We start from the raw sequence: 23,949 nt of genomic DNA, 5'->3' as shown, positions 1-23,949 counted from the left end.
AAACTTCCCGGGCTCGAAAGGATTGATTTTAAACACTCCCTTAAAAAATTCTTTTGTCCAACCTGGTGCATTTTTTGCCTCAACTTTATGAAAAGCATTATTTCTCCTTTAAACCAGCGTGGTAAATTCCTAGAAAAGATTTAACAATACATTCATCGGTATTTCCGACGGTGGGTTAGAAGCGTATATGCGTACAGACGCCTCAATGCGTATATTGTTTAGATTTGAGTAGGTGTGTGTACGTTTTTTTCCTTGTGAAATAAATTCCTAAAGTCGGCGTATTTTTTACAAGGTTTTTTTTGCGCAAATTTTACAAATTTTAACTTAGCGCAATTTTTTACAAATGGGAGTGAGTGTTAATGAGCATATTGCAGGTTTATTTCGCTATTTTTAAAATTGTAAAAAGTTTTATTGAAACAAATTTACACAGCGGCGGGGCGAGGGGTTCTAAATTTTGAAGGGATCCAAGAATTCAATAAAATGAATGTTTTCAAAGATAATTTTTAGCATTACGCATTAAAAACGCACTTTTATTTAATTAGGGATATTAATTAGGAAATAGTGGCTAAGTGGCTCAGCTAGCCAGACTACATTGTTGTATAAAACGTGTTGGGTCGACTTCACACTGGGTAGTCCAGACTGTACAGTACGACTGAATGCATATTTTCATGAAGATATATTTATAATTAAACCTTTTTCTGGTCAAAGAGGAGTTATATTTCCTTCTTTTGCTCTCGAACAAATGAGTTCTCTTTAAAAATGAAATGCGTATTTTTGCTTTTAACACAATTCAAGAAAAATTTTCCTCAGATAGAGATTTGAAGGGTAGCAAAGTGAATGAGAAGTATATTTTACTTGAAACAAGTCCACAATCCCTTTAAACCTGTTGTTTAATGTATGCCAAAGGCAGTGTTTGGTCCGGATATACATTGATTGATTCAATTCTCTTCGGTTTGCTCTTGAATAAACTTCATTCTGCTTCAATAAAAATTCTTCCGCTTTGTTTCCGTTATTTTTTCATAATTTTTCTTACACTCTTTTCGTGCTTACTTACCTTCTACTACTTTATTTTACATTCTCTCCTTTACTATATTTCGTTCTTTTTCACATCTTTTTCGTTTTTTGCATTTTTGTCTTTCGCTCTTTTTCGTATCCTGATCTTTTTCTTTATTTTTACATATTCTTTTCTTCGTTTTCATTATTATCCTCTTTTTCTTTTTTCCCGTTCATTATTTTCTTTCGCTCTTTTTCTTACTGATCCCTCCCTTCCGTTATTTTTTTCATGCTTTCTTAAATAATTTAAATGTGTTCATTAATTCTTTTTTGTTCTCCTCTTTTCTTTGGTTCTTTTTCCTTCTCTTTAGTTCTCTTTCGTTCTCTTAGGTTCTCTTTCGTTCTCTTTTGTTCTTTTTCGTTCTTTTTCGTTCTCTTTCGTTCTCTTTTGTTCTCTTTTGCTGTCTTTCGTTCTCTTTCGTTCTCTCTCGTTCTCTTACGTTCTCCTTCATTCTCTTTCGTTCTTTTTCGTTTTTCATCTGTTTGATTTAGTTTGATCCAAACACTCTTCTTTCATCGCAGTGCGTTTTAAAGTTTGATAAATTCAGAAAATTCTAAATTTTAACTTGTTAAAGATTCTGTGAGTTTTCACCTTTTTCTCAACCTAAACAACATTTCTGATTTTTTTCTATTTTTCACCAACATCTATTGGAAAAATACACCAAAGTGTGGATGTTGTTTGTAATGATCTATCCTTATTATAACGCTCTAATGATAATCCTGGTGTTTATTAAGAATAAATTATACAGTCAAAAGAATATGCATCAGACGATAGATGTTATTTTTCCTTTAAATCAAAATAGTTGCATGTTTCAGATAAACTTATAACGGGATATTGTAGGTTGGGTCGGAAGTATGAAGGGTGTCCCAAAAAAATATAATTTATCAAAAAATTGTTTAACAATTTTTGTGATTTCTGGTTTCTTTAAATTTTGTTATAATTAGACTAGTATACGTATTAATTTAAAGTATATACTATTTATTTTTAAGACACCCAGACGAAAAGCTAAAATTTTAAAGGACAAATATTGTAGACATCGTAAGGAACATATATATAACGACTTCAAGAAAGAATATGATTTTAGTTGCTGATTTTCAAAAAGATCTTTAGTAGATATTTTTAATCTAAAATTCCTGTTTTCTCCGTCAAATTCCTGTCAAAAACCTCAATTACAGAAGAAAGAATGAATAAGATAATGAAGGAAAATCGAGGGAAGGAGGTAAAAATAAGGGGAGGGGAGGGATATGGGGGGTTTAGGAAATTAGAGGGAGGGATGGGAGGGAAGGTAGGAAAATAGGGGGATGAAGGGAAAGGGAAGTTAGGAAAAGGAGTTAATGTAGGGGTGGGGGGGGGGTTTAGAAAAATGAGTTGATGGAGGGGTGGAAGGCGATGTAAGAAACGGAGGGAGGAGGGGTGAAATGGAACTAGGAAGATCTGGGAGATTAGGGAGGAAGGGTTTATATGGAGAAGCAAGAGAAAGGAAAGTAGTGACGAATCACTGAAGATTTAAACGAATCATGCAACAGTATCTTAAATCATGTAAATCATGTCCTCTTTTTCTCTTTCATGAAAATCTGTTGAATTCGAAAAGAATTAGTTTAACGTCATATAATTCACTTCATTTTTCTCAAATAACATTTGACCGAAGATGGTGTAAAAAAGATGCATTATATAATGCCAAACCAAATTTGGAAAGAGGTAAAATTATCCGACAACAGAAATACTATGGCAACAATATTTTTGAATCCCTTGTTTCTAACTATTGCATTTTTCGGCATTACATCATCAGACTAAGGAGCTAAAGTTGTAAACAGTGCATCAATATTTTGTAGTTTTTGATATATTTTACATCTGACGTCTGCAATATTTAGCTATAGAAGCATCATGGAAGAATAAAGAAGGGAAATGTATAATATAGAAGCTGCATGGAAGAATAAAGAAGGGAAATGTATAATATAGAAGCTGCATGGAAGAATGAGGAAGGGAAATGTATAATATAGAAGCTGCATAGAAGAATAAAGAAGGGAAATGTATAATAGAGAAGCTGCATGGAAGAATGAGGAAGGGAAATGTGCGCAGTAAAGAGGAAAGCTAGAAGCTGGAAGAATAAGGAAGGGAAATGTGCACAGTAAAGAGAAAAAGCTAGAAGCTGGAAGAATAAGGGAGGTAAATATGCACTGTAAAAGAGAAAAGCTAGAAGCTGGAAGAATAAGGGAGGTAAATGTGCACTGTAAAAGAGGAAAGCTAGAAGCTGGAAGAATAAGGAAAGGAAATGCAGAAAAAAGGAAAGCTAGAAGCTGGAAGAATAAGGGAGGTAAATGTGCGCAGTAAAGAGGAAAGCTAGAAGCTGGAAGAATAAGGGAAGGAAATGTGCACTGTAAAGAGGAAAGCTAGAAGCTGGAAGAATAAGGGATGGAAATGTGCACAGTAAAGAGGAAAGCTAGAAGCTGGAAGAATAAGGGAAGGAAATGTACACAGTAAAAGAGGAAAGCTAGAAGCTGGAAGAATAAAGAAGGGAAATGTACACAGTAAAGTGGAAAGCTAGAAGCTGGAAGAATAAGGGAAGGAAATGTACACAGTAAAAGAGAAAAGCTAGAAGCTGGAAGAATAAGGAAGGGAAATGTGCGCAGTAAAGAGGAAAGCTAGAAGATGGAAGAATAAGGAAGGGAAATGTGCACAGTAAAGAGGAAAGCTAGAAGCTGGAAGAATAAGGGAAGGAAATGAACACAGTAAAAGAGGAAAGCTAGAAGCTGGAAGAATAAGGAAGGGAAATGTACACAGTAAAGTGGAAAGCTAGAAGCTGGAAGAATAAGGAAGGGAAATGCAGAAAAGAGAAAGTATGAAAGCAGGATAACGGGAAAAGAAGAGAGGTAAAACGAAAAAAGTCACGGAAGAAGTATAAAAGAACTTGCCTCAAAGTCTAACTTTGTAATACCTATATTTTTTCAACCTTATGGTTTACACCTTTCATACTTCAAACTCTGATTATTTATCTTGCAGAATATCAATACTCCACAACACCAGGTTGCAAAGATAAAAAGAGGAGGAATTGGAGTGATCAGGGAAATTAGAATTGGATCGATTTTAAGTATCGGAGGGATTGGAGGAGGGAACAGAATGAGTGGAGGGGGGGATGGAATGAGTGGAAGAGGGGATGGAATGAGAGTAGAGGAGGGGATGGAATGAGTGGAGAAGGGAATGGAGTGAGTGGAGGAGGGGATGGAATGAGTGGAGGAGGAAATGGAGTGAGTGGAAGAGGGGATGGAATGAGAGTAGAGGAGGGGATGGAATGAGTGGAGGAGGGGATGGAGTGAGTGGAGGAGGGGATGGAATGAGTGGAGGAGGGAATGGAGTGAGTGGAGGAGGGGATGGAATGAGTGGAGGAGGGAATGAAACGTGGTGAAGGGAATGGAGTGAGTGAAGAAGGGGATGATTGGAGGAACTCAAGAGTCTGGACTTGGAGTGACTACAGGTTTGGAGGATTGGAGGTGTTAAAAGAACAATGGGAATTGAAGGTATAGAAGGGATCTGATGGGATGAAGAGATGAGATGAAAGGTATCGTGGAAATTGTTGGAACAGCAGAGGTTGATGGGATTGGAGGGATTGAAGGAACATAAGGAAAAGGGAGAGATGAGGGGATTGAAGGAAATGAAGAAATTAAAAGGGTTAAATGGATTGAAGCAATTAAAGAAAAATAAGGGTTTTAAGGATTAACAAGAAATGAAGGGATTAAAGTGTTTGCGCAATCTGTACTTTGCTTTTAATTATTTTGGTTTTGTTTTCTAGGCTTACAAAGAACGTTTAATATGTTTTTTACCAAGGTTGCGTGATTTTATCAATGAGTATTTTATGCTTGAAATTCTATATTTCAACATATTAAGTCTTTACATCCTTAGATTCCCATTCTGAATCAATTTTAGGATTACTACGGTGGTAGGCGAATTTATCAATATAATCATTACGACTTTAGATTTCAATTTTGATTTATATCAAGCTTTTAAACAGCACGGATACACAAAAACACGGAAACATAGAGAAGCTGTCAATCATAAAAGCTTTTCTTTTGTTAATTTGTAAGTCTAACAAAAGCTTGATAACAATTAAAACCTAAATAAAAATGTCGACTTCATTATATTATTATACTCGCATACCACCGTATGTTAACAGCTTTAAACTTTTAAATTGTAATACGATAAATTGTTAAATTCCTTTCAAAAAAAAGTTTTCCAAAGCACGAACGGTTTTACAAGTGATTAAGTTTGATAAAAGTGACTTTTAGATTATTCTAAGTCTATTTTCTTACATAAATAGAGCATTTCTTGTTAAAAATCAAATTGACTCCCCATTTATAAAATGGTGTACTCTTAAAAGTTTCGCCTAATAAAAAATATTTGAATTTTTTGTTCCTCTATAAAAGTGACTATAAGCGCTATTTTGCTGAGGAAACAATGAGGAAAACTTCAGAATTTAACACTTCTTTTTGAGTGAAAAACACGATATCTACCACGGTATTGATCAGGTACAGGTTTGATGGGTGCTGTTGTAAATCGTACATGCCCCTATATAAAAAGTTATCTTATACATCTAAAGTTACTTAACACATGATTTAAAGAAAAAGAAAAATTCACTTTTTCAAAAACAATTACTTAATAGTTATTACATAAAGGTCATTTTTCGATTATAAAATATATTTTTATATTTTTCTCAAACAATGAATAGGAATTCTTTTTCTCGTCACACGCAATGATGAAAGATAAGTTTTATGACGAAATAAAGTAAAATTATATTATTCTATAAATACAAGGTTATCAGCTTTTTTATCCTTTCTGGCCAGAATATTTAAACACCACGAAATTCCTGCTTAAATCCTACATGAAGATATTAAAATATGTGTTCAGCTTATTAAAGGAAATACACACACCTTCAAGGGACTGTACAGTGTACTGCAGTGTACACTGTACACCTGATTTCAATTGCAGAGTAGCATACACGATTCACAGCGCAACTAATAACTAAACTTTAAGCGAAGAATTCTGTTAATTTCCTCTTTTATCTCTTGTGCATAAAACCTTAACTCACTTTCATAGAGAAATTAAGATTAAAAATTATCAAATGCTGAGACGTGTCCGTTGAAAGGACAGGCAGCATGTTTTTAAACGAAGGCAAATTTGTGCCATTAATGGTAAATGTTTTTTTTTGTTATTTATCTATCTATCTATCCATCTATCTATATATCTATCTATCTATCTATCCATCTATCTGTATATCTCTCTATCTATGTATATCTCTATCTATCTATCTATCTATCTATCTATCCATCCATCTATCTGTATATCTCTCTATCTATGTATCTATCTATTTATCTATCTATGAATATCCCTATGTCTGACCCTGAAATCTAATGAATAAAGCATAATACACACCAGGCAGGGATTTATTCAAATATTTTTTTCTTCTTTCAGAAAAAAACTTCTTTTTCAGAATTAGTTTAAGCCAGGATAAGTCCCCCCTATCCCTTTATACTCCTCTAAATCCCTGTATATTCCTTTATATTCCTTGCATAACTCTATAATGCGAAAAACAAGTAATTAAACAATAGACGGAGCCATTAATAAAACTCAATAAAGGGATTGTTTACATGTTTTCCTAAGCTCCCATCTCTATAAAGGGATTGTTTACATGTTTTTCTAAGCTCCCATCTCTATAAAGGTATTGTTTACATGTTTTTATAAGCTCCCATCTCTATAAAGGGATTGTTTACATGTTTTTCTAAGCTCCCATCTCTATAAAGGGATTGTTTACATGTTTTCCTCAGCTCCCATCTCTATAAAGGGATTGTTTACATGTTTTTCTAAGCTCCCATCTCTATAAAGGGATTGTTTTCATGTTTTCCTCAGCAATGTCTGGAAGAGGAGGACAGGAACGTTTAAACCTGCGCCACGACAGGACCACCAGAGGCCGAAATTAAAGAATTTGAGCCGCGGTTTAAATCCGCCAAAACCCGGTTTAAATTAAGCGCCGGCTTAAATCTTGAAACATTAGATACAATTTTAAGTGGAACCAACCATATTTAAACCGCGGCTTAAATTTAAACCGCCGCTCAAATTCTTTAAATTCGGCCTCAGGTTAACTTTTTGGGGATAGAGGAATGGCATCCTCTCCGCACCGCAATCCAATTCAAAATCTGTGGTCTATGCTGGAGGAAGACATGAAGTCGGAAAAGAACCAGCCTCAGAATATTGCTCAATTGGAAAAGCTACTGAAAAGATCCTGGAGAAAGATCAGCTTGGATACCCTGGAGGACCTGAGCTGAAAACTTTAGAATGAGATATCCTTAATCCCGATCAATTAATTAATCTGGAGATTAATAACGAGAGGATAACAAGCATTATTTAATCTGGAGATTAAGAAAAAGAGTGGATTAAGAATTAATCCCGATATCCACCATTATAAAGTTCTCAGCTCTGGTCTTATCAATGCCAAACCGTGTAAAAGATGTCTATTACAGTCGGAGTTATTTTATGTAATAAAATAAATCTATAATAAACAATTTTTTGACGCATCTAGAAGATTTTATTTTAAGTGATGCACACTTTATTTATAAAATGGTCGAGATGAAGAGCGAAAAATAGTAATAAACCGGCTGCAATTTATTTTTAGCTCACCATAAAATCAATAATTTCTTTATCTCTAAAATTAATTTGCAAAACCACAACGATCCAAAGGTTACAAGCTCTAACTCAAGTACTGATGAGAATTTTGCCAATTTCTTGAATATTACTTAAAAACTAAAGCTAATAATAATAATAACTATAGCTCTGAAACTAAAAAATATTAGTTAGATAAAATAAAAGTCATATTACGTTGATGCAACTTATTGTTAGTCACTCCTTTCAAATTTCATTGTTACGCTACCTTATTGTTGTTTTTGTGCACAGACCCTTTTAATTGATTTAATGTCGTGATTAATTCTCATCATGTAGATAATACTTATTTTATTAAATCTTTTCTATCATGAGTAGGCAAATATACAGATAAGGATGTAGCAAATATACAGATATAGGATGTAGCAAATATACAGATATATGATGTAGCAAATATACAGATATAGGATGTAGCAAATATACAGATATATGATGTAGCAAATATACAGATATAGGATGTAGCACATAAGCAGATATATGATGTAGCAAATATACAGATATAGGATGTAGCAAATATACAGATAAAATATGTAGCAAAAATTTGGTTTACTTTTTTCGTACATTCAATTCAAGTCATCTCTCAACTGTCATGTTTCGTGGGACACCCTGTATGTCACCACAAAAAAACCTTCAGTTTTAACTTCTTGCTTCTTCACAATATCTTTCATGGAATTAAGTGTTTGACACAAACTTAAATTTTCTAATCCATAATCTTTGCAACCTAATGATGTGAACCTTTGATATTTTAAATTTAAATTTTTGGAGTAAACAGAATTTAAAGTTTAAATCATTAGGTTGCAAAGATATAGAGATTAAAAAAAAAAGTTTGTGTCAAAGACACAATTCAATTTAAAAACTATCTATGAAAGAACATCATATATGTTTGCAAATTAAATTTTTAAAAGTTACGAAAGTACACAATTTGTTATCATTGTATTGAGACAGTTTCATATAAGCCACAACATGGTGGGAGTATATGATGTAATATTCCAAATAAGTCAAAAAATAAAAATTAATAGCTAAATGCATTGTAAATTTAATAAAGGACAGAAAAAATGTAAAATTTGATAACATCCGGAAGAATGTAAAATAAAAAAAAATTAGAGAAATATATGACACCCGTGGCACTTAATTGAATCCTACCAAATGATAGATTTTTTGTTTGAAATCTCGCAACCTCGATTCTACAAATCTGCGAATGCGTAAACACACGGTTTTAAAGCTGTTTGATCAGAAATAAAATAAATAAGATATTATTGCATATCCTTCCATCCTAAAATTCCATTTAAAAATTTCTCCTCCTCATGAATTTTGCATTTACCTGACTTTAAAAGTGAAAAGTGTTAAAAATAAGCTAATATAGTTGCTAAACGCCCGTCTTTAAAAAACGCAAGTTTGTTTACGTTATTCTCATGTTTAAAGATATTCCCTGTAAAAACTAATAAAAATTAAATTGTAATGAATTAATTTCTTTTAAACTTGAAACTAAAATACCTGACACAATGGAGACAGCCAAATTTAAACTTGAAACTAAAATACCAGACACAATGGAGACAGCCAAATTTAAACATGAAACTAAAATACCAGACACAATGGAGACAGCCAAATTTAAACATGAAACTAAAATACAAGACAGCCAAATTTAAACTTGAAACTAAAATACCAGACACAATGGAGACAGCCAAATTTAAACTTGAAACTAAGGAAGATGAAAGAACGGGTTGTTGTAGAATGAGATGCGCGCATGTTGTTTGTCACATGCGAAAACGCAGTAAGACAACCAGGCAACATAAGTAATTGCGTACAAGTCAAATACGATTTAACTCTTTTGTTAAGTCTGTGGGCTGAATGTAGAGTGTAGAGTGTATAGTGTAGAGTGTATTGTCGATTGTGTTATGTTAGTTGTATTGTGTAAACTAAATGAAATGCTCTTTTGTTTTAAAAATTATTTTTGAATATTTAATCATGCAAGGGTAGTATTGTATACTAGATATTATATATGTGCTTCTTATCCTATACCTACATGTAATAGATTCATGACAGGTCCCACACAAAACCAACATTTGTATCCATTTTTAACGGGAATGTCTTTGTGAGGATTTACTTTATATCCTTTGTAAGATCTTGTCTAGATTATCAGAAGCATCTTAGAATTCAGAATTCCAGAATGCGCGAGCGCCGCGTTTCATTCTGTTAACCAGAGAATGCATATCTCGTGTTTACAATAAATAGAAATATCTTGTTATACAAATTTTCGCATAAATTATAAATTTGATGTCTACATATGATTTATCAGTTTACCATATCTATATATTTAAATAAAACTATTTACAAGAATACGGTTGACGGTTGAACAGATTGTATTCAGTCTTATTTCCTGAATTCATGTTTACTGAAACAAGCCATATCGTCGTCTTTGCATTGAGTTGAAAATATGGCTAGATTTTTTTAAAGTTTCAAAATATATGTTAGGTGACTCATTTAGTTATTGGCCGGTCTCGTGTCATAACTTTCCTCGAAAAAAAATCAAATCCATCAAAAAACTCCAGTCGTCTAATCCTTATAATTTTTCAAGATAATGTGGTAGAACTACAGATCAATTAGTTGTTATTTGAAATTAAAGGTTTTAATCAACAGAATTTAGAGGTCGGACATTTCGTGTAAAGAACCATTAACTTTATACGCTTGATCTCGATATCTAATGTGGTCAGCTTTAAATTTAAAGATCATTGTTTGATCCATCAATTAAAATTAGCCTTGCATGGTATGATCACCTTGTGATCTCAAAGAGGGGTTAAATTAATCTGCTTTAGATGGAAATCAATGCCTGAACCCGAGCTTCACAACACAAAGTTTTGACTTTATATATCGGAAATTTTTTTCTGGAAGTTGAGAAAAGTGTTCAGTTTCTTTGCAAAAATTTATCTAATGATTGAAATTACAAAGAAGAAGAACGTTGTTTTTCTGGTTTGAAAAGTGTTTAATTCTTATAATTTCTCCACTGTTTCTGAAGCAAGAAACGTAACCACAATTCAAAATAAACAGTTTTCAAAAATAAAACATGGATATATAATTTATACTTGATCATGGTTAAAGTCACTCTATCACTTGAATTTACATTTACAGTCCCTTTAAACAAATTTTTACTTCAAAATAATAATGATTTAAAAATGATTTAAATAATGATTATGTAATCAAATTATGTTTTTTTAACAAGGTTTCCTTTTTTAGAATTTTAAATACTTCAAAGAATTGGGAATTAAATTATGACTTTCAAGTCGTCTTCATTTTCCGCAGCATTTATTCATGAATCTGAAGCATGTGACAGTAGCAGTAACACTAATGTTTGGGAATATCATCTATATATGAGTATTGAGTATGCATAAATGTCCAAGTGAAAAAATGGTAATTATATTTTGATTCTTTTAACATCTTTAAACTGTGCTTCATTCATTTATAAATCGCTCTTGTCTCATTTATATATGTTCACTCAACGGCTAAACCAAATTGGCTGATTTTTTTTAGGGAACCCATGGGCAACGTTCGGCACTTCAGCTGTAAAAGTCAACTGCAACGCGTACGATTTTAAATTTTAAATTATTAAATATTATTTGTAGCCCAGGCCCACGATCTGTATAGTTGAAACAAGGTGTTGACGGAAATAGATTTTGAGATTTATCATTTAAAAGTATCATTAGCGATTCACAACAATTGTATATCCTTCAAACCTAATAAACGGTTGTCAGCATGCAACTTGCAATAGTTAAGTTTGGCAAAAATTTGCATGACTAAAATATTTGTGAAAACTTATGTTTGGTAATTTGCTAAATCTGAAAAGTTAGCTGTAATTGACACTAGTGCATGCATAAAAAAGCATGTTATATATTTAAAGAATTGCGAACTTTTGTTTTGTAAATTAATCCCTTTCGTAAAGAGCATTGCCAACTTTGTCAGGGCAAATAAAAGGGCAAATCCAATGATTTAGTTGACTTACGCTAAACTCTATTAATGTTTTTCTCTCTCTCTTGCTCTCTCTCTCTCTGTTAAGTATGTGAATGAATGTGTGCAAAAAGGAGCAGGGTTCATTATAAATATATTTATTGGTGCACTTAGACCCATTCATTTATCATTTTACCCGCGTGGTCAGGAGCAGGATAAGATCCGCAATTTTCCAATAAATAAACTTGGTCAATAAATTACAACAAAGAGAGACTAGAACTTGGTTTAATGCCACAAGCACATCTGGGTCTGCATTCAAAGATCCATTTGAATCCGTGCCATTAGGGGGATATCCAATGTTGATTGCAGGGTAGAGATATACACACTGATTATACACGTCCAGCGTATGCAGCCTGACCGTAGGATGCTAGAGAATCAGATGCTTCAGGAGCACCATATCCTTCTTCAGGACTGAAAGCATCAGATGCCTCAGGTGCTCCGTATCCAACCTCAGGACTGATAGCTTCTGCGGCTTCTGGTGCTCCATATCCTTCTTCCGGGCTAAACGCATCTGCAGCTTCAGGGGCTCCATAGCCAGCATCTGCACTGAAAGTATCAGCTTCAGAATAAGATGGAACATTGTTGCTAGCATCAGCATAAGTGGGAACATCGTTACTAGCATCAGCAGCAGCCTCAGATGCTTCAGCTCGGGCAGCAGCAAGCTCGGAATTCTTTTCTGAAGCAATAGCTTCAGCTTCGGAGCAGTCAAAGTTGAACCACCAGTCGCAGATGAAGTAGTTCTGGTTAAAGATGGTTCCATTAGGACAGAGGAAGCTGTACTTGGCAAGACCTCCTTGACCATCAGCAGTGCAGATATGGAATACCTGGCATTCAGCTCCAGAGTCAGCATAGTAACCTCCATCTACTTGACCATCACAAGAGAAAGCAGTTTCAGGAATATCACCATAAATTGGGTAGTCTTCTCCAGGTACGCCGGGAACAGCATTCATCAACATTTTGATTCCAGTATCTCCTTCAGGCTCATCACTGACATTAGAGCCTGTATAGGTTGGGGGAGCAGCCTGATCAGTGGGAACATCAGAAGGATCATAATCATCATAGGCTTCCTCTGCAGCAGCGGAATCCAGTTCAGAGGCAGCACCATAGTTATCAACAGGTGCCTCAGCAAAATCATCAGATCGAAGATCAGCTTCTACATTGTCAACTGGGGCCGGAATAGCTTCTTCGGATGCAGCTCCATAACTGTCAGCTGGAGCAATTGATTCATCAGCTGCTCCGTAACTACTTAAAGGAGCATCATCATATGCTTGGATATCCTCAGAAGCAGCACCATAAGTCTCACTTAAACAGGGAAAATGTCAGATTTAAATCTTTGACACATCAAATGTGTCAAAAAATTAGTTTTACAATTATTTGAATATATTTTTACCTCGGGGCTTGGTTGGAGGCAGAGGGAAGGGGTTCATCTGCTGGAGGGAGGTAGGAAGTTCCTTGGCGACCCTGGCGGGAAGACCCTTGACGTCCCTGACGTAAACGCTGAGGAACAGAGGAGCCTAGGGCCAGGATACCTAAACATAAAGATAAGTTAATGACAAGGATGGGAGAGGAGGGGGGGATGGGGGTGTACTGTATATGACCTTGCATTCTTACACACGTTCACATATACAATACATATAAGTCGTGTGGACTAAACTAAAAACAAACCTTTGCTCATTAATAGCTATAGACAGACACACAATAACGATATTTATATGTACAACGTAGTTCTCCTATTCAAGAAGGTGTGAATTCTATAGTATTTACATATATGAAACACTATCATGTACGTACAATGTACATACAAGGTACAAATAGCTAAACATATTGCTCATCCCTCCTACGGTGTATAATGATTAATCGAATGTATGACCTTATGTATAAATATATTTGGGCCTAGTGCCCTATATGACTGCAATATATAAGCACAGGTCATGGGGAATTATTCAATCAGTCTTATTCCTTCAGACATCTGATCATATTAAAAATAAGAACAAGAACAACCACAAAAATGCAACAATAGAAGTGTGTGGAATGTCGTTGGAGTGTTAATTACTTGGAGTTTGATAGGAGTGCAAATTTTGTTGAGTGAACAGTATAAAATGTGGAGTTATAGTGAATTGTTTCGGTATATGGAGTAAAAAGTGTAAATCTAAAGTGTTTAGATTGAAGTGTAAAATGTGGAGTATGAAGTATATATATATTGTGGTACTGGTATGTGGAGTAAAACGTCTAGAATTGGGGTGTTAGGAATGTGAAGTATGAAATGTGGAGTATGAAGTATATATATTGTGGTATGTGGAGTAAAACGTCTAGAATTGAGGTGTTAGGAATGTGAAGTATGAAATGTGGAGTATGAATATTACGTATTGTGGTGTGTGAAGTGTAGATTTCAAGTGTGAACTTCTAAATTATAAGATGTGGTGTTAAGTAACAGGTGTAGATTGGATGTGTTTAAGTACGTGTATATAAGTGTAGACTGTAGACAGAATGTGAAGTTTTATTTTGCCTGCATAATATACTAAATATGGACTAATACAGACAGATTTGTCAACTCCTCCCTTCCCATCCCTACCCCCGGCCATCCCTACCCCATCCCCGCTCAAATATATATTCACAAATTATCATTTTTATCCTATTGATTTGAAGAGGAATCTATGTTTTTAAGATGATTTGTATCCGAGAGCCCTGAGGGCTGTTCAAAGCGTCGTTTAATGCCTAAATTAGGGATGTTATATTCACTCAGCCTGTCAAACATGATACAGTCGATACTATTAGTTAAACAGAGATTTAGAGATTTTTGAGTAGGCTCTAAATAGAATGAGTGGAATTGTCAGACGGAATTTTTTTGACCATCTTCGGACTGCGATGTCTTTTAAATTCTTGATCCATGTTTCTTTTTGATGTTTATTAAAAAAAAGGCATGATTAACCGAAGGTTTAAACCCATCTTAGGCATATTATACATTTAACATCAAAGTAAAAATCTTCTGTATGATGTATGAAAGTATGAGGGTTAAAAGAAAAGATATCTTTCCTCATTCCTAAATAATAAAAGAAAAATGCAAAAAAAAATCGGAATTTAAATTGCAAAAATTAACGAACAAACATTCATTATTTAAATTTTGCAAAACATTTAAATCAAAGAATTCTAAAAAGTGGATCGTTAAACTTGCCCAATAGTTTTGATAATGAAAGTATTTTTGAAAGACTAACTTTGCAAAAAAAAGTCATCTAGTATAAACGGTATTTTTCAAGCGATAAAAATAGATAAGCACTCTAATTCAATTTATATAATCATTGATCTAAATACTTGAACAAAGAAATAAAAGAGCATACGAAATTGAAATATTTTAAACTTGAATAAAATCTGAACGTAAGAAGAAAGTTATGAGCAATTAAAACCAAGGAAATAATTACTGTCACAAGGAAATCTGTAGAATTTTTAACATTAAGCAAAAGAATGCAATTTCAATATTCCAATTCTTATCTTTCACGTGTTTAGGGAGGGATTTATTTTCATAAAAAGTTCCTCTTATAAAACGATAAACCTAAATGTCGTATAGTATTTATCTTACAGATACTTTTTATGTCATGTATATTTTTTTACTATAACAAAATTATGAAAATGAATATTTAAAATTAAAATATAAAAAAATATAAAATATTCTTAAAACCTAAGATTATAACAACACTTCTCGACCGTTTTCCCTGCAATCGTGCCGTCTACTCTATAATTTGACTCCATTATATAATATATTTCTGAATAATGATTATTAGATTTGTACAAGCGTAGAGGGGGGTCTTCACGATACATGGAACTGTACAGGGATTAAGTCGGTACATAATGCCAATGTTGTGTAAGTGGCCGATCAAAAAAGAGTGTAATTCTTTTCAACATTAAAGTTTAAATGCCTTTTAAAAACTGTATCTAAATATTAATGATGGGTTTCAAAACTGTAAAAAAAAATTGATAACAATCTTCAAATGTAACGTCACTTTATAATATCAATGTAAATACCTTTACCGTAATGTTAATTGTTACGGAAAAAATCTATGTTGAAGAATTTACGTTGTGAATATTTACAAGTTGTATAAAAACGAATCTTGAAAAATTCTAAGATTTAATGTTTCACGATTCACTTGCTATACAAACCCCTAATACCCTACTATTGCCCATGAATATATGTATATTTAATGAGTATTGAATATTATTTGTAAACACGCATATTAGTTTCCATATTTATGCATAAATGGTTGATAATGAGCTATATTATGCATCTATAATATTAGGGGAGAAAATACTGACGTTGAAATCATTGACCTTTTTATTTTACAATATCATCTGTATACCCTGTACTCATTGTATTCTCTGTATATAATTAGTATTCCTCTAGTATTCCTGTATCCTTATATCCCTTTTATCCCTGTATCCCTGTATCCTTGTATTCTCTGTATATATACATGTTTACATGTTTACTAATATTCCTGTATCCTTGTATCCCTTTATCGCCTGTATCCCTGTATCCTTGTATTCTCTGTATTTATACATGTTTACATGTTTACTAGTATTCCTGTATCCTTGTATCCCTTTATTCCCTGTATCCCTTTATCCCCTGTATCCCTTTATCCCCTGTATCCTTGTATTCTCTGTATATATACATGTTTACATGTTTACTAATATTCCTGTATCCTTGTAACCCTTTATCCCCTGTATTCCTGTATCCTTGTATTCTTTGTATATATACATGTTTACATGTTTATAGTATTCTTGTATCCTTGTATCCCTGTATCCTTGTATTCTCTATATATATACATGTTTACATGTTTACTAGTATTCTTGTATCCATTTATCCCTGTATCCTTGTATTCTCTGTATATATACATCTTTACATGCTTACTAGTATTTCTGTATCCCTTTATCTCCTGTATCCCTGTATCCTTGTATTCTCTGAATCCTATGTAAACCCTGTATCCCATGTAACTCTTGTATAATCAGTATTCCCTGTTCTCTGTATCCTCTGTATCCTCTGTATCCCCTGAATCCTCTGTATCCCTTGTATCATTGTACCCTTAAATAACTTCATTTCAAATTCGGTGTTAATGATGCTCCAAACTTCACCTTAAATCACTTGTTTATCTTTTATCCCTTTTTTCCATGTATCTCCTGTATCACCCTTTATCCCTATAGCCCTGTATACACATGTATCCCTATCAATGTAATATCCGTTTTCTTGTTCATGTACCCATATCTATCTATCTATCTTCCTATCCAACTATCTATCTATCTAAAAATCTGTAAGTCTATCCATCCATCTATCTATCTATCTATCTCCAATAATGATGTTGACTTAAACCAAAAACCAAAAAACATACTTCCAAGACAAACTAATTATAGAAATGGTTACTTCAACAAGACCCAAAGCAGACCTCCCTACCCCCCTCCTCCTTCTCCTTGTTGTAAGAAGGAGTCTAGAAACTAAACTGAAGTTAAAGGAAATGAAAGTTAAGATGCGAACAGATGAACAGAAGTTGTAGATGGAACATCTTATATAGATATATATTTATCTACACAGTAAAGTTCATCTCTGTTGTTCTAACTTTCAGTCCGGCAAACTTATCCCTTAAACTGTTTCAACAATTTTAATTAAATGTAATATTAAAGTTATAAACTTATAAACTATTATACCTGATTTAATTCGCTTTGTTTTAGACTGGTTCTGTTCTCTTCAGTAAATATCAAAATAAAGTTTTTGGACTTATTTAAAAAATATAAATTTACTTTAGAAATAAAAATAAATAAAAAAATTGATATCTGTCCTCGTTTACCTTGATGGAGTATAGTGACTGAATTTGAGCTGCAGGATTGAGGCTTGGCCCAGGAATTTAAGGCCTTTCTCGATGACCTTCTCATTAATTCGAATCTGTTGATTGTCGTGAAGGGTGTAGGCAGACCCAAGGGGTGGTCAGAAGCCTTTTGTTCGAGTAAACATCTTTCTTCTTCGATCATTTCTGAATAAAGATAATAAAATTACAAACAGTATTTTAATGGGTGCAACCTTTTAAAATTGCAATTTCCCTTTCTAGCTTTAACATTAAGCTTTTTATTTCAAAACATTGTTTTCTTTTTCATCCTCAATATACGCAGTTAATAAAAAATCGTTGTAAATGGAAAACGCAAAGAAAGGTACGTTCTCAATTATTATTAATAGGCAATATTAATATTGTTTGTATCTGTAATGAAAAGTTAATATAGGCAATATTAATAATGTTTGTAGCTGTAATGAAAAGTTAATATAGGCAATATTAATATTGTTTGCAGCTGTAATGAAAAGTTAATATAGGCAATATTAATATTGTTTGTAGCTGTAATGAAAAGTAAATATAGGCAATATTAATATTGTTTGTTGCTGTAATGAAAAGTAAATATAGACAATATTAATAATGTTTGCAGCTGCAAAAAAAATTAATAGGCATTATTAATAATGTTTGCAGCTGCCATGAAAAGTTAGGCAATATTAATAATGTTTGCAGCTGCAATGAAAAATTAATAGGCATTATTAATAATGTTTTCAGCTGCTATGAAAAGTTAGGCAATATTAATAATGTTTGCAGCTGCATTGAAACGTTGATGTGTGAGTTAAAATACACAAACCAAATGCGCAAATATTCTTGTAAAGAATGCGCAAATCTAGTTCTCCAACTCTATAGCTACATGAAGGGGTTTTCTTAAGCAACCAAGATTTGGCCTGTCCATTTTCATTTAGAATTTAGATAATTAGAGATTTAAGTTGAGTGCAATATAATAGTTAGAACTGTCCAGGGCTCACTGCACTGAATTAAATACTAGATATTAAACTCTGTTACTACCTGAGGTGTCTAGTGTAAAGTTATATGTACACTATATAGGTTAGAACTGTACAGGGCTTACTGCACTGAATTAAATACTAGATATTAAACTCTGTTACTACCTGAGGTGTCTAGTGTGGAGTTATATGTACAATATATAAGTTAGAACTGTCCAGGGCTCACTGCACTGAAATATATACTAGATATTAAACTCTGTTACTACCTGAGGTGTCTAGTGTAAAGTTGTATGTACAATATAATAGTTAGAGCTGTCCAGGGCTCACTGCACTGAAATATATACTAGATATTAAACTCTGTTACTACCTGAGGTGTCTAGTGTAAAGTTATATGTACAATATATAAGTTAGAACTGTACAGGGCTCACTGCACTGAATTAAATGCTAGATATTAAACTCTGTTACAACCTGAGGTGTCTAGTGTAAAGTTATATGTACACTATATAGGTTAGAACTGTACAGGGCTTACTGCACTGAATTAAATACTAGATATTAAACTATGTTACTACCTGAGGTGTCTAGTGTAAAGTTATATGTACAATATATAGGTTAGTATTGTACAGGGCTTACTGCACTGAATTAAATACTAGATATTGAACTCTGTTACTACCTGAGGTGTCTAGTGTAGAGTTATATGCACACTATATAAGTTAGAGCTGTCCAGGGCTCACTGCACTGAAATAAATTCTAGATATTAAACTCTGTTACTACCTGAGGTGTCTAGTGTAGAGTTATATGCACACTATATAAGTTAGAACTGTCCAGGGCTCACTGCACTGAAATAAATACTAGATATTGAACTCTGTTACTACCTGAGATGTCTGGTTTAGAGTTATATGTACACTATATAAGTTAGAACTGTACAGGGCTCACTGCACTGAAATAAATACTAGATATTAAACTCTGTTACTACCTGAGGTGTCTGGTGTAGAGTTATATGTACACTATATAAGTTAGAACTGTACAGGGCTCACTGCACTGAATGAGATTTTAAAAGCTTAAACCCAAGTAAAACCCGGTCTTTACATCTGCTCAGACCCAAGTAAAGCTCAAGTGAAGACCCGGGTTTTAGATGACCTTGAGTGTAGTAAAAACCAACCACCTTGGGTTTTTACTCTTTTCAAGGCTCGAGTCTTCAGCAGCTGATGATAGTAAATTTTGAAAAACCTTTTATATTTGTACATTTAAATTCTGGGGAATTATTTGTAGTGTCATATTTGATCAAAAGTTTGAAATAAACAAACTATACAAAAAATGTATCTATGTAAAGTTAGATTTTCAAAATGTACATCTCCTTGTCACAGCTGATCTGCTAGTAATCTGTCTGCTACAGAGAGAAAGCTTTCTAAGCAGGCTCGGCTTGGTCCAATCATAGCCAATCCTGACTTGGGTTCTATCTGAGCCCAACTCTGAGTTTCACTCGGGATTAAGCTTTTTAAATCTCATCTCAGGGTTCACTACATTGAATTGTTATAAATTTTTTACATTAAACTCTGTTACTACTTGAGGTGTCTAATGTCAAGTGTCTTGTGTATAGTGTTTTGCACATTGTATACTATAACTGACTGCTATTTTGGTTCGCAGTGTTATAAAATGTTTGGACAAAAATTTCCCCTTTATCGAGAATTAGAATTAATTTTTTTCCGAGCTTTGGTGAGATATAGAGAAAATTTAAGTCCAAAAACTTTATAACACGTGTTGTCCCATAATAATAGTGTTTAGATAATTTAATGAAACGTTTGTGTACTTGTCTTTTTTCAATGGTCATTTTTAGATCAAATAAGCTTTGAAACAAAAAGCAGAAGTCAAAATATAAAGTTGATTTCAATTTCATTTTCATTTCAATTGAAAAAAAATATTTTGAAAATATCCTACATTTTTTGGAGAAAATCCGGGAACCAATGAAAACTTTATAGCAAACGTGCAATAATGTACAGCTAATTTAACTTTATAGCACGATAATTACTTTATGAAATTCACGATGAAGTGAGTAAGAGAATGATAAAGTACACAGTAGTTTCATAAAACTTTGTTAGTACCTTAGGTGTCTAATGTCTAGTGTTATGTACAATATATACTGTAACTGTCAGTGTCCAGGGTTCTTTACGTTGAATTAAATTGAATACTATACATTAAACCCTTTTGCCACCTAGCTAGGTGTCTAATTTGTAGTGTCTAGTGTCTATTATGATATAAAATATATAGGTGTCTAATTTCTAGTGTCTAGTGTCTAGTATGATGTACAGTATATATATATTATAACTGTCAGTGTCCAGGGTTCACTATACAGAATTAAATTAAATACTTTACATTAAACCCTGTTGCCACCTAGCTAGGTGTCTAATTTGTAGTGTCTAGTGTCTATTATGATATAAAATATATATATTATAACTGCACAGTGTCCAGGGTTCACTATACAGAATTAAATTAAATACTATACATTAAACCCTGTTGCCACCTAGCTAGGTGTCTAATTTCTAGTGTCTAGTGTCTAGTATGATGTACAATATATATATATATATTTATAACTGCACAGTGTCCAGGGTTCACTATACAGAATTAAATTAAATACTATATATTAAACTACTCTTCAACAAATACAAATACTACAAGGTTTAGTTATACAACAACTTTATTCATCAAATAGAAAACTTTTAGGAGGAAACATATTAAACGGATGTTTGAGAGAGGTGGGAGGAGGGGCCACGGGTTTAAGGCATTAGAATCAGATAAAGTTTCAGTTTTAATTTTGATATCATTTTTTTCTCGTAATTGACTTTACAGGAAATGCAAATTTTTAAATTTCACAATGGTCACCAATATATTGTGGAACTGTAGCACAATCAAATATTTTCGTTCATACCGAGGATAAACGAAAACATTGGAATTAAGAAAAATCTTTCTTGTTTTCTGATTTTTATTTTTAAAAATGAAATCATCAAAATTTATACTTCTAAGCAGATTTTAATTTAATTTCATAAGTTGAAATAATGAGAGCAAATTCACAGAAAACACGGAAAGGTGTAAAGACGATATAATAGTCGTCAATTGATTCCATTTTTAATCATTAGGGATAATGTAAATTCATAAATTTTTAGTCTTTAAAACTTAGGATTGTATTATTTGGGGACCACTGTACTTTTTAATGGAAATATTTCAATGAGGAAAAGTTACTATTTGATGCCTTAAACAAATTGAATAAAAAAGTTTTGGTTTCTTCGGTGAAAAAAATTTAAACATTAATTAAAGAAAAATATTAAAAAATTTGAATTTTCAAAATGTCTTCACAAACAAAGTGTCGAATAAAAAATCGTTGCGTAACCAGAGCTGGGAACTTTTGAACGGTGGATATCGGGATTAATGCTAGACCCACTCTTTTTCTTAATCTCGAAATTAAATAACGCTTCTTCTCCTCTTGTTATTAATCTCCAGATTAATTAACCGATCGGGATTAAGGATATTTCATTCTAAAGTGTTCAGCTCAGCATCCATAAGAATGTTAAACGCAATTTAATATATATACGTATATATACGTATCTATAAATCCAGAGGCCGAATTTAAAGAATTTGGGCCGCGGTTTAAATTTAAGCCGCGGCTCAAATATGGTTGGTTCCACTTAAAGGGACTGTAAAGAAAATGAAAGGGGGGTACAGGCTGAAAGCTAATCACTTTAGCTCTTGATCGCGACCCATGAAAGTTTGATCTGATGTTCCTGTCTCGAGAAATTGATATAAAACTGTGTTAAAATTATACGAAAGTTCATAAATGTAAAATGTAGAAAATCTTAAACTTAAATCACGTGACCAGAACTATCACCAATGGCAGAGCAGTAAACTGGTCACCTGTCTCCGCCTGTATCACGTGACCACTTCACTGCACTGCCATTGGTGGCATTTCTGGTCAAGTAATACGGACGTATAAATAATAATATGAATTAAATCTATAAAAAATAGAAATAACAATTATAAAATTAGAATTGGAGTAAACCTANGAACCTATATATACTCCAGTATACTGTGTTTAGAACCTATATATACTCCTGTATACTGTATTTAGAACCTATATATACTCCTGTATACTGTATTTAGAACCAATATATTCTCCTGTATACTGTGTTTAGAACCTATATATACTCCAGTATACTGTGTTTAGAACCTATATACCTGGTGTTTAAGAGCCTCTTGTTTAGTCCTAACTAGACTAAAGTTTTCCCGTTAAAACAATATATAACAGGGAGGGATATATATATAAAGTATACAACAGGGTGTAAATAAACATCATAGGGATCAATAAATCCAGGGCTTCATATGTTTTACCAATAAAGAACTGCTTATTTTCTTTTTAAACTTGTATATGAATTGTTAGCATGGTCTATAAATCAAGATGGATGTTAATCTGATTGCATAAAGTGATATCTAAAGGGACTGTTCACTATCACATAATGTAATGGAGTATGGGTAGAAATCAGCATTATGTGGGTACTATCTGAGACCTCAAAAACTATCGTAGACCCCCTGATATTTAATGATGACACCAATTTTTTTTTATCTGAGACCCCAAGATTTTTTTATTGAATACCACCAAATGTTTATCTTTTTATTGGAGATCTATTATTTATTGCGTCTGTAATGAAGACATGGGGGTCTCCGATGAAAATCTTGGGGTCTCCGATGAACATATTGGGGTTTCCCATGAAAATATTGCGCCTCCAATGAAATTTGGGGATCTATGATGAAAATCTGGTGTCTCTGATGACATTTCAGGGGTCTATGATAAAAAAATCTGTGAGTCTCCAATGGAAAATTGTGTGGGTCTTCGATCATAACCTTGGGGTCTCAAATGAAAATATGGGTACTCCAATGAAGAGCTTAGGGTCTCCGATGAAAAGCTTTGGGTCTTCAATGAAAATTTCAATGAGATGGCCATGAGGGTGTCTCCGATGAAAGGGATCTCCGATAGTATACTCCAATCCCAACGCTGAATTGCATTCCTGATTTTCAACTCAGTACCCGGCCTTGAAATCTTTTACTGAGAACCAAATTCAACATTAGAGCGAAGATTTCATTGTTTTTCAATCCAAAAAAAACCATATAAATTTCCTTTATTGTCTCTTATGCATAAATCCGCAATGAATTCTTTAGATAAAACGACGATAATAAAAATCAATTTTCAGGTATACCCAGAAAATTGATCTTAAATGTTTTTTCATAAAACTAAAAACAGGAATAATTGTTCTCGGCCCAGAAAGTATCTTAACCTAACCTAACCCTAAATAACAAAAAATTAAATAATAATAAATTTGCTGAAAAATAAATGGTCATGTACAAA

General features: G+C 33.1%; 1 protein-coding gene and 1 long non-coding RNA gene across 3 annotated transcripts; both read right to left on the bottom strand.

Annotated features, from left to right (window-relative positions):
- Positions 1 to 11,835: 11,835 nt before the first annotated feature.
- Positions 11,836 to 13,378, bottom strand: LOC111696592 (uncharacterized). Its single transcript, XM_023466231.1, has 2 exons — positions 13,149 to 13,378; positions 11,836 to 13,060 (listed from the first exon to the last, which is right to left on the bottom strand). Exons 1-2 carry the CDS (start codon positions 13,361 to 13,363, stop codon positions 12,088 to 12,090), a joined length of 1,188 nt encoding a protein of 395 aa, XP_023321999.1. The 5' UTR covers positions 13,364 to 13,378; the 3' UTR covers positions 11,836 to 12,087.
- A 4,045-nt stretch (positions 13,379 to 17,423) lies between these two features.
- LOC111696578 (uncharacterized) lies at positions 17,424 to 22,827 on the bottom strand. 2 transcript variants are annotated; one of them, XR_002764117.1, is made up of 7 exons: positions 22,785 to 22,827; positions 19,534 to 19,598; positions 19,332 to 19,396; positions 19,231 to 19,295; positions 18,726 to 18,790; positions 17,584 to 17,766; positions 17,424 to 17,481 (listed from the first exon to the last, which is right to left on the bottom strand). It is a non-coding gene; the product is annotated as an uncharacterized LOC111696578 (long non-coding RNA). The 2 variants fall into 2 exon arrangements; XR_002764118.1 differs by lacking the exons at positions 18,726 to 18,790; positions 19,231 to 19,295; positions 19,332 to 19,396; positions 19,534 to 19,598; positions 22,785 to 22,827 and adding an exon at positions 18,410 to 18,687.
- Positions 22,828 to 23,949: the final 1,122 nt, after the last annotated feature.

Source organism: Eurytemora carolleeae, unplaced genomic scaffold (assembly GCF_000591075.1).
Source record: "Eurytemora carolleeae unplaced genomic scaffold, Eaff_2.0 scaffold71, whole genome shotgun sequence".
NCBI classification, from domain to species: Eukaryota; Metazoa; Arthropoda; class Copepoda; order Calanoida; family Temoridae; genus Eurytemora; species Eurytemora carolleeae.
This window is presented reverse-complemented; position numbering and strand designations above follow the sequence as displayed.

Bases quoted from the DNA above. Each gene is read 5' to 3' on its own strand.
- LOC111696592 (XM_023466231.1), bottom strand. From the start codon at position 13,363: ATGCAAGGTCATATACAGTACACCCCCATCCCCCCCTCCTCTCCCATC. The intron at 13,061-13,148 runs GTAAAAATATAT...TCCCTGTTTAAG, and splicing joins GCCTCCAACCAAGCCCCGAG to TGAGACTTATGGTGCTGCTT.